General features: G+C 36.8%; 1 protein-coding gene across 2 annotated transcripts in view; it reads left to right on the top strand.

Moving 5' to 3' along the window:
* CCT7 (chaperonin containing TCP1 subunit 7) overlaps positions 1 to 7,652 on the top strand; it is a 140,494-nt gene extending 132,842 nt beyond the window's left edge. Inside the window, exons 7-12 of one of the 2 annotated variants that reach the window (XM_088256226.1) lie at positions 1,662 to 1,816; positions 2,513 to 2,682; positions 3,370 to 3,504; positions 5,126 to 5,317; positions 5,965 to 6,089; positions 7,139 to 7,652. In XM_088256226.1, the coding sequence (XP_088112352.1) occupies positions 1,662 to 1,816; positions 2,513 to 2,682; positions 3,370 to 3,504; positions 5,126 to 5,317; positions 5,965 to 6,089; positions 7,139 to 7,237 (876 nt within the window). In that variant the 3' untranslated portion in view covers positions 7,238 to 7,652. The remainder of the gene's footprint in view (positions 1 to 1,661; positions 1,817 to 2,512; positions 2,683 to 3,369; positions 3,505 to 5,125; positions 5,318 to 5,964; positions 6,090 to 7,138) is intronic. The other variant, XM_088256227.1, reaches the window with a different exon arrangement.
* The last annotated feature ends 4,448 nt before the right edge of the window (positions 7,653 to 12,100 follow it).

Here is a 12,100-nt window from a genome sequence, read left to right as displayed (position 1 = left end):
CGCAGTGTTATATTGATCGTTTACACATGAAGGAAAGGTGATCAGCCCTCAGCTTCAGGTACCAGTCCAGGGTAATATGGAATAAATATGACAGTGAAAAAAATCACTTCTATTTATTTTACCCCCTCGGGAATCGAACCCGGGACCTCCAGAACGGTAGCCGAGCGTGCTGACCATTACACTACGGAGGCGGACGAAGAAAGGTATCGTTTAATTATTTTTTAAATATTTTTCAAATGGAGAAAGAACCTTCAGGTTTTACCTAAAAAGATCTGTTGCACAGTAAAAAGTTCAATAAGTGGCTTGATATTTATTTTTAATACATTGTATTATATTTTTAAACTTTAAAAACGTTCTCCTGAAAAATCAAGTTCTTTGATTTATGACGTTCTTGAAAGGAGTGAGCGACATGTATAACACATATGGTAGTGTAGTGGTAAATCCCACTGTAAAGGATTGTATTAGACTCGTGAAGTGTTAGTAGCAGCCGATATAATTAATATTTTCATTCATCATTTTCCTTTTGGAAAATTCGCCTTCGAAAAAACGTTATTTTCGTAAGTTGGCAATGAACGACGGCACAGAAACGATGGAGTTATTTTAATATTGGTAACATTGCTAAATTATTGGCTGCTCTATTTGTTGATGTCTATGGTCCCCCCTCCCCTCATATTTGTATAACACAAATGGTAGTGTAGCCGAAAAACAAACAATCCGCACTACTACTATTACAAGCTCTATAAACCATAGACTATAAACCATATGACGGCATAAAACGTCCGATGACGGAAATTTGATGACGTATGCGAACGCACGTTTTTCGTTTTATTGAAATATGTAACGTTTAAACCTTCATATCTCCCTTAGTTCCCTACAGATGTCAATAAGAATGCCACCGATAGTCTTGTGATTTTTCATATTAATTTTTTAGCCAATAAACCAACATCGTGACAAAAATCTATTCATATATTGAACGGGCGAGCTTGCTACTCACCGTGTTGTTCTGGCCGGCGTCGGATCCCATCATGTACTAGTGTTTGATGTTGTCTGAACTTCCATCTAGTTTAGTTTTGATATTAATTTATTGACAACATTTTGAGTGTGTCCAAATACTTGTTCACAAAATCTGGATTATCTCCAATTACAGGAGTCATTTTCATATTATTTTTTGACATCTCATCAAAGATGAAGAAGAATATGGATGTCTGGGAATTTACGGGGCTGACGACCGTCATAGGCCGGTTTAAGCGATCACTTTACACACGTGTAACATTCACCAATTCTACCCATTATTGACAACCACACCACTCAAATTCTTGGAAGTTCTATATACATGAACCAATTTAGAAACCTTGTTCCTGAATCACTAGAACTTCACTAGAGACATCTATTGGTGAGATGTAAAGAAGCCTTCTAATTGGTTCTAATTATAGAATTATAGAATTGGTGAATGTTACACGTATGTAAAGTGATCGCTTAAACCAGCCTATGACGGTCGTCAGCCCCGTAAATGCCCAGACTTCCATATTCTTCTTCGTCTTTGATGAGATGTCATAAAATAATTAATTTATTAGCCAATAATCACACATCATCCACTCCCGGAGTAGTAACTCAGTTTCTGAACACCCCCTAACGAGTGCGGTGTGGCAATTGGTCCACAGATCCGGGTGGAGAAGGTGTCGGAGTACCAGAAGGTGGTGGACGCGGAGTGGTCCATCCTGTACGAGAAGCTGCGCCAGATCCACGAGTCGGGCGCCAGCGTCGTGCTCAGCAAGCTGCCCATCGGGGACGTGGCCACGCAGTACTTTGCCGACAGGTGCGTACGCGGCCAGAGACCCGCCATGTTGCGTATTGACCATTAATAGGCAAATACGACCCAACTTTAATGTATTTTTTATTATTTATGCCAAATACTTGGTCAGTAGTCAGGTTAGGAGTCGTAACAATCGGCGGGTATGTATGAGGAGATGCACGAACTTGGAAGAGGTGAAGAATGTTTGCAAGGACAGAGTGGTATGGCATTCTATTCTCTCTGCCTACCCCTGCGGAACCGGCGTGATGGTTAGTTAGTTAGTTATTATTGTTTACACTTAATTGACATCATATATCTTAGTCATACGGGAGAAAGTAACCAAGTGCATTTTTTACAAAAACGTGATCATTGACTATTTGATATCTTACTAGCTTAATATTGTCCTGAAAAAAATCCCAAAAGATTTTAAACTTTGAAGTATAATATATTGACTTGGTAAAAATGACTAACTGCATTGATGTTTATTTTGTTGCCAAGCAAAAGTGACTTAAATGGCCCTCCTGAACATTTTACCTTTTGTTAGTTGGTCACTTTCTCCTGTACGACTATGATATGTATAGTTAAATCTGGAAACGCTGGTTGAGGACCTCTGCTACTGCTCATTAGTACTGGAAAGTCCTGTATTCCCTGAAACATATTTTTCCTCTACCTCTCTATCGATGCCTGTGGATCTCACCCTGCCTTGTTCTGCCCGCACAGGGACATGTTCTGCGCGGGCCGCGTGACCGAGGAGGACCTGAAGCGCACGCAGCGCGCTTGCGGCGGCGCGGTCGCGACCAGCACGCGAGACCTCGGCCCGGAGACGCTCGGCTCGGCCGCCGCTTTCGAGGAGCGCCAGGTCGGAGCCGACCGCTTCAACGTCTTCACTGGTGAGACTTGCAGACCTCGAGGATCCAAAGTGGGGCTTTTGTGGTCCTCAATTGTACCCCTTTAGGTTCCATTAAAGTGTGTCTTTTTAGATCCTCAAGTATACACTTTTGATACCATTAAAGTGTGCCTTTTTAGATCCTCAAGTATACACTTTAGATACCATTAAAGTGTGCCTTTTTAGATCCAACAAGTATACACTTTAGATACCATTAAAGTGTGCCTTTTTAGATCCAACAAGTATACACTTTAGATAGCATTAAAGTGTGCCTTTTTAGATCCTCAAGTATACGCTTTAGATACTATTAAAGTGTGCCTTTTTAGATCCTCAAGTATACACTTAGATACCACTAAAATGTGCCTTTTTAGATCCTCAAGTATACACTTTAGATACTATTAAAGTATGCCTTTTTAGATCCTCAAGTACTCACTTTAAAAACTATTAATGTATGCTTTTTTAGATCTTAAAATGTACACTTAAGGATCCGTTGAATTTGCCTTTTACATCCTCAAATTTACCCCTTTAGCTCCCATCAAAGTGTGCCTTACATCCTCAAGTGTACCCTTGTAGGTTCTATCAAAGTGTCCCTCTGTATTTATCTGTACTACCCCACAAATCCCCAAGTGCGACTCTTACGACCGATCCACCTTTGTGATATCCGGAGTGTGACGGACTGTCTGCATTCCAGGGTGCCCCAACGCCAAGACGTGCACCATCATACTCCGCGGCGGCGCCGAGCAGTTCCTGGAGGAGACGGAGCGCTCTCTGCACGACGCCATCATGATCGTCCGCAGGGCCATCCAGAACGACTCCGTGGTGGCCGGTAAGGATTTCCTCTCTAGCGCCACGCATTCAATTTGTTACTGTAACTGAATTTAGCTGGATACCGGTTGTATCATCAGTCTGGTTCACAAGCTGGATTTCCGTTTATTTTCAATTTAATTTATTGTTTGCAATCAATAAACAGTCTAAATTTGTCGCATTTTCATTCATTTGACACATATTCATTAACCTTTTAACCGCGTTAACTTTGTTCCTGAGAGACTCCCGTGCGCGGCGGTATTTCACCGTTTTTTAAATGATTACTTTTATCATGTATTTAGTTAAGAAACGATTTATTTTCCTAAACAAAAACGTTCAATGGGATTCATTGTGCCTTTTTGGTACTCTATAATACACATGTGTCACATTATTCTTGAAATATATCGTAATATAAACAAATTAGATCGTAACATAAATAAATCAAAGCACGCATCGTGTGTCACTCTTACCCACTGGCGATGCGTAGCGTCGAGAGTGAGACAGATATAGGGCATGATTATGGCGCTGACTAATTACCGACCGCAAGAAAAATCAGGGATCTGTTCGTTTATTTATCCTTGTGATGTTACAAATTATAAGTCAGATATTTCAACAGCTGTCATAAGGCCAAGGATTGACGTATTATTTTATCCAAAGTTCCACACCATGAACAAAATCCCTCCAAGTTGAACTGAGGTTGGAAACTTGGAGCAATGTAAAAACACAAACGCTTATGTCAGCCGCGTATGGGGCATGTTTTGTTAAAACACATACGGTTATGCGAGCCGCGTGGATCCGGTTAATGAATATGTGTCAAATGAATGAAATATATATCATCATATCTAATAAAGAGAGTAGCGATTTTTTGCATTAATTTAATTATAACTTGAAATCTTCAACCCTCCAGTGTCTGGTCGGATATTAACATATTATCCGATATCTGGTTGGATATTCTCATATTATCCGGTTTCATTAATTGATTCGGCAGTCACTTTGTGGTAAAATCTATCCGTTTTTAATTAATGTTTTACTTAGTAAATACCACTATTTCTTAAAATCCACCGTGACACGTGTTTCGATGCATTCCGCATCATTTTCAAACACCGTATGTGATTGTGATTGATATACCGTGTTTGAAAATGATGCGGAATACATCGAAACACGTGTCACAGTAGATTTTAAGTAAAACATTAACTAAAAATATTATCCGGTATCTGGTTGGATAGTAACATGGTATCCGGTCTGATATTCTCATATTCGGTGTGATATTGACATATTATCCGGTATCTGGTCAGATATTAACATATTACCCGGTATCCGGTTGGATAGTAAATCAACCCCAGATACCATATGGTTACCGGATATCCGCGTCATCTCTAATATAGATTGACTGTCAAGAAAATATAAAATGGCTCCTGCCCGGTGTTGCCCTCGTCCCTCACTTGTCCTTCCTTCTTCACTCTATGTATAGAAAGTAAGTGGCTCCCTTTCATCTGGGTTCTGCATCCCAGCAGAGGCGCTGAACAGGGTTGCGCGATATCACTAATGATGTCTCTTGATACGCAGGTGTAAGTGGCTCAATATTTCGTCCCTAGAGGCGCTGAACAGGGTCGCGCGATGTCACTAATGGCTTCTCTTGATAGGCGGCGGCGCCATCGAGATGGAGCTGTCCAAGGGGCTGCGGGAGCACTCGCGCTCGGTGGCGGGCAAGCAGCAGCTGGTGCTGGCGGCCGTGGCGCGCGCGCTTGAGGCCGTGCCGCGCCAGCTGTGCGACAACGCCGGCCTGGACGCCACCAACACGCTCAACAAGCTGCGCCAGCGGCACCACCAGCCCGGTAGGCCAGCAAACACTAACTCACAACCTGACCGCAACCACCCAGACTTGTATACTCTACCTACATAGATATATTTTTTAAAGTCATTACAACATACAGTTTCCATAGATATTTTTAAAATGCATAGAAAAAGTCATTTCAATGTACCATTTCCATAGCTGTTTCCAACCCATCGGCCTACCTGCCGCCAAACGTTGGCGGTAGGTATGTTTTTTTTGTCTGCCTCCGTAGTGCAATGGTCGGCACGCTCGGCTGCCGTTCTGGAGGTCCCGGGTTCAATTCCCAGGGGGGGGTTAAATAAATATAAGTGATTTTTTCACTGTAATATTTATTCAATATTACCCTGGACTGGTACCTTTCCTTCATGTGTTAACAATCAAGATAACACTGCGTTTATATGAAGCAGTGCCCTATGCACCATTGGGGTGCGGATAAGGGTTTGAATGAATCTTATTTCTTTAATGTTTTCCAACATATTTTGTACGTCATATGACCTTAGAGCCTTACACACATATTCCTCAAGACTTGGGAAAAAGGCGAAATGAGTAGCTGTGCCTACGCAACATTTACATCTCCTGTCTTCTTCTTCTTCTCCTTCTTCTTCTTCTTCTTCCTTTGGCGCTGACAGAATCCTTTGTGTCTCTCAGGCGGCGAATGGTTTGGCGTCGACATTGAGAGAGAGGACATCTCCGACAACATGAAGGAGTGCGTCTGGGAGCCGGTGGCCATAAAACTGAACGTCCTCACCTCCGCTTGCGAAGCCGCCTGTCTGGTGAGTGCCTAGATTCAAAATCACCCAACTCCCACTTTTAAAAATTTTTTTTTTGCTTATAAATACAATTTGTCCGCCTCCGTAGTGTAATGGTCAGCACGCTCGGCTACCGTTCTGGAGGTCCCGGGTTCGATTCCCAGGGGGGTAAAATAAATATTAGTGATTTTTTCACTGTCATATTTATTCAATATTACCCTGAACTGGTACCTGAAGCGGAGGGCTGATCACCTTTCCTTTATGTGCAAACGATCAAGATAACACTGCGTTTATATGACGCAGTGCCCTATGCACCATTGGGGTGCGGATAAGGGTTTTATTATTATTATTATAAATACAGGGGTATGGGATTTGTACACAATCACTGTAGTGCTTTCAAATACATATATATTATGTGTGAGAAAAGAAATAGGTTTGAGCAGCGTTCAGCCGCTATACATACTAATATAAAACAGTTTCTGCTCAATACAAAGCTTCTTTTCATCTCACCAATAGATGTCTCTAGTGAGGTTCTAGTGATTCAAGAACAATGTTTCTAAATTGGTTCATATATATATAGAACTTCCAAGAATTTGAGTGGCGTGGTTGTCAATAATGGGTAGAATTGGTGAATGTTACGCGTGTGAAAAATATTAAGTATATTTAAAAAAATAATCAAACAATACATTTTCTTCAAAATGCAAAAACAACGCTTTCTGCCCTGTAGCGGGTAAATATTAAGTTAAAAATATGCCGCTTTTGCTGGGATATATGTAGTACGTTTTCTGGGCATTCCGAAAACATGCTTGGCTGAAAATTGACGATTTTTGATTTATGACGTTCTTGAAAGGAGTGAGCGATATATATAAATTTTTTTGTAGAATTTAATTCCTTCATTTTCGCGTTCCGTCGATAAAACAGAGTGCGACAGAAAAAAATCAAGATGGCTGCTACGCCATTTTTGAGAATGACTCAATAAAGCTGTGTTATTTCCTTGTTTTACATAGAAACAAAAAAATTTTGAGTCTTATATTAAAACGCATATTAATGTTTGTATTTTTTCTCTCCTCCAGATCCTTTCCGTCGACGAGACCGTCAAAAACGTGAAAGCTGAGGGCGGCGGCCCTCCGCAGATGCCCGGCCGCGGCATGGGCAGGCCCATGATGGGCTAGGCAGCCCTAACCTTACCACACATAGACGTTATCCAACCAATCACGTCGCTTCATTATTCCTGCGCTTTATTATCCCCGTCTAGACGACCAAACCCCCGGGGAAAATGATGAATGTCATTTTTTATATCACGCTTTGTTTATCGAATAAACCTTCTTCTTTTAACCCTTATCCGCACCTGATGGTGCATAGGGCACTGCATCGTATTGACTGATGAATAATGAATGTAATTTTTTATCATGCTTTGTTTATCAAATATATCTTCTTCTTTTAACCCTTATCCGCACCCGATGTTGCATAGGGCACTGCATCGTATTGACGCAGTGCTGTCCCGATTGATTGCTTACATGAAGGCGAGGTGATCACTCCTGCGCTCCAGGGTGATATTAAATAAATATATAAGTATAAAATCACTAATATTTGTTTTCATCCCCTTCCACCCCTCGGGAATCGAACCCGGGACCTCCAGCACGGTAGCTAGACACGCTTACCATGGCACCACGGAGGCGGACAAATATGTATATATATATATATATATATATATATATATATATATATATATATATATATATATATATATATATATATATTGTTTTCACATCACTCATCTAATTTAATTTTTAGTATTATTTTAGTATTTTTTTTTAATTATTACGATAGACAAAATTGTATAACTGTCCTATCCATTGCTTAGTTATGCCCTTACCTCTTTGGCAAGTTTTAGGTATATATAGCTAGCTATATATATTTATATATATATATATATATATATATATATATATATATATATATATATATATATTTAAATTTTGGTTTGATTTCACACTAGTCAGACAGTGCTACATCAAAATTCACACTCCTCGTGTTAAAATATGTATTTTTTTATATTATGTCACAATCTCATATGTATTCATATATGTGTAATACTAAAAATGTAATAAATTTATTATTAAACTAATTTGTCTGTTGTTATTTCTTATACATTTACTTCTTTGTGTTAATTTCTTATACATTTACTTCTTTGTGTTAATTTCTTATACATTTCCTCCTTTGTGTTAATTTGATATATTTACTTCTTTATGTTTGCTTCTTGGACATTTACTTCTTTGTGTTTATTTTTTATACATTCAATTTTATTCATTAATTTTTCATAATTTTCCTTCGTTGTTTTCATTCTTGTATATTTATTTATAATTTCTTGTACATTTGCTTCATTACGTTAATTTCTTGTACATTTACTGCTTTGATTTCATTTCTTATACATTTACTTCATTGTTTAATTTCTTATACATTTACTTCTTTGTGTTAAATTTTTTGTACATTTAATTCTTTGTGTTAATTTCTTATACATTTACTTCTTTGTGTTAATTTTTTGTACATTTACTTTGTGTTAATTTCTTATACATTTACTTCTTTGAATTAATTTCTTATACATTTGCTTCTTTGAATTAATTTCTTATACATTTAATTTTTTGTCTCAATTTCTTATATTTTAATTTCTTATACATTTACCTCTTTGTATTAATTTCTTGTACATTTACTTTTTTGTATTAATTTCTTATATATTTACTTATTTGTGTTTATTTCTTGCAATACATGGCAAAGAACACCACTGCCACATGGAAAAGCAAATGGAGGAGAAAAGATGGCAGGAATGGCTAAGGCACTCGGATTTGCACATTCCTTGCATGTACAATCTTGTACAAGGAGCATTATTACGAAAATTGTAATAAAAACACATTAGGCAGTTCTCGCAATTTCTGGGCTTTGCTCAATTAAAATAACATGTTAGCTTGATTCGGAATGAGCCGTAAAAATATATACTTCTTTGCTTTTAGGATACTGGTGATCAAGATTACACCGCATCGATTTGATGCCGTGCCTTGTGCACCTATTTTGCATTGCATTTATTATTTACCTTGTTTATTATATTCAAGGCTTATAGGTCATTTGGTGGATTTTTTGTTTCTTCTAGCTAAAAACGTGTTTTTATTTATTGTAACTGCAGACAGTTGGTAGAATTCCATATTGAATTGTTGGGTAATGTATCCAAAATTATACAAGGTTTATTGGATTAAATTCTACATTTATTTATGTATATGTTAATACGTGACGCGTTTGCTCTTACTAAGACATTATCAAACACTCTGTTTGTGTTTGATAATGTCTTAATAAGAGGAAACGCGTCACGTATTAACTTTTTAACCGCGTTAACTTTGTTCCTAAGACACGCCCGTGCGCGGCGGTATTTCGCCGTTTTTTAAATGATTACTTTTATCATGTATTTAGTTAAGAAACGATTTATTTTCCTAAACAAAAACGTTCAATGGGATTCATTGTGCCTTTTTGGTACTCTATAGTACACGTGTGTCACATTATTCTTGAAATATATCGTAATATAAACAAATAAGATCGTAACATAAATAAATCAAAGCACGCATCGTGTGTCACTCTTACCCACTGGCGATGCGTAGCGTCGAGAGTGAGACAGATATAGGGCATGATTATGGCGCGGACTAATTACCGACCGCAAGAAAAATCAGGGATCTGTTCTTTTATTTATCCTTGTGATGTTACAAATTATTAGTCAGATATTTCAACAGATGTCATAAGGCCAAGGATTGACGTATTATTTTATCCAAAGTTCCACACCATGAAGAAATCCCTCTAAGGTAAACTGAGGTTGGAAACTTGGAGCAATGTAAAAACACAAACGCTTATGTCAGCCGCGTATGAGGCATGTTTTGTTAAAATACATACGGTTATGCGAGCCGCGTGGATCCGGTTAATTTTGGATATATTACCCAACAATTCAACATGTTTTTATTTGAAACTGTGTTGGGACAGGAGGGATAATCTAGTGTGGGCCAGTCGGGAACTTGTCAGCATTTGCTCATTGCTGGGAGGAAACCACAAAGAACTGCTCAGGAGAAGCCGTTCACAGAGACTGCTGACTGTCCTCAGCAGGCCTCCCGTTCCACTAGAAGAGGGTTGGGCAATTTGTGTCCTAGCTTGGTTTATGGTAGCAATGTCCTTAGCTAGTTTTATCATGTCGCTCACTCCTTTCAAGAACATCATAAATCAAAAAACTCGATTTTTCAGGAGATCGTTTTTAAAGTTAAAGAATATAGTAAAATGTATTAAAAATAAATATCAAGCCACTTATTGAACTTTTTACTGCGCTACAGATCTTTTTAGGTATAACCTGAATGTATTTTCTCCATTTGAAAAATATTTACTATATTTAAAAAAATAATTAAACAATACCATTTCTTCAAAATGCGAAAACAACACTTTCTGCCCTGTAGCGGGTAAATATTAAGTTAAAAATACGCCGCTTTCGCCGGGATATAGTACATTTTCTGGGAATTACGAAAATATGCACAACTGAAAATTGACGATTTTTGATATATGTACGTTGTTGAAAGGAGTGAGCGATATGCTACCACCTCTTGAACTAATACAGATAGGTCATAGGTCAAATACTGTTGTATTTGACATTAGGAAGACGTACAGAGTCACGTTCAGCGTTCTATTCATCGCATTACTGCTCGATAACTGTTATAAATGGATGGCTTCCAAAATCAGGTATGGAATAAAACACTAGTTTAAAAAAAACATTTATTTTTAATAAAAATCTTACATTATTGGTACATAAAGAAAATTTGATGGGAAATTTATTTTTATAATTTATATTTGAAGCACTAACTTTGTGATTTTCCATTTTTTTATTAAAATGTAACTTTGTTTTAAACTCACTATAAATATTTTATTATAACTTAATTATAATGTCTACCGGCTTCCAAGCTAACCGGTAGACATTATAATCAAGTTATAATAAAATATTTATAGTGATTTTACATTTTAGTTACATTTTAACTATAATTTATTTTTAAATGAAAATTATTTTTTAGCAGGTCTATTATATAAAGTACAGCAAAAATTCAATATTTAACAAACTTTGGATAAAATGGAAAAAAATCTGAAAAATGTAAAAAAAAAAAAAAAATTAAATAAACATGTATACAGTTCGTAAATTGTAAGAAAAAATATCTATGAAAATAGTATACGATGACCTTTAATTTTTTTTTAAATCTTTGAAAATAGCATATTGAAATGACTTTTCTTTGCGTTAAAAAGATACCTTTGAAAATAGTACGTTTCAATGACTTTTTTCTATGCTTTTAAAAAATACCTATGAAAATAGTATGTTCCAATGACTTTTTTCTATGCTTTAACAAAATACCTATGAAAATAGTACGTTTCAATGACTTTTTTCTATGCTTTAAAAAAATACGTACGAAAATAGTACGTTCCAATGACCTTTTTATATGCTTTAACAAAATACCTATGAAAATAGTACGTTTTAATGACTTTTTTCTATGCTTTAACAAAATACCTATGAAAATAGTATGTTCCAATGACTTTTTTCTATGCTTTAACAAAATACCTATGAAAATAGTATGTTCCAATGACTTTTCTATGCTTTAACAAAATACCTTTGAAAATAGTATGTTCCAATGACCTTTTTCTATGCTTTAACAAAATACCTTTGAAAATAATATGTTCCAATGACTTTTTTCTATGCTTTAAAAAAATACCTATGAAAATAGTACGTTTCAATGACTTTTTTCTATGCATTAAAAAAACACTTAATTACTTTAAAACTAATTAATTTCTATTTCGTACGAAAGTGAACTTAAAATCTATAAACGAATAACAAAATTTGGAAATTATATCTAACTGCTATATATTTTTTACCAAATTTGAAATTTTGGAACAGGTATATATATGGATGGAAAGGAGAGCGACTGCTTGGTACAGAGTATATGGCGCACTGAAATTGCTTGAGGCAAACTAAAGAA

The sequence above is a fragment of the Brachycentrus maculatus genome, unplaced genomic scaffold (genome assembly GCF_059751285.1).
Source record: "Brachycentrus maculatus isolate JH-2025_06_01 unplaced genomic scaffold, ASM5975128v1 h1tg000059l, whole genome shotgun sequence".
In the NCBI taxonomy this organism is placed as follows: domain Eukaryota; kingdom Metazoa; phylum Arthropoda; class Insecta; order Trichoptera; family Brachycentridae; genus Brachycentrus; species Brachycentrus maculatus.
This window is presented reverse-complemented; position numbering and strand designations above follow the sequence as displayed.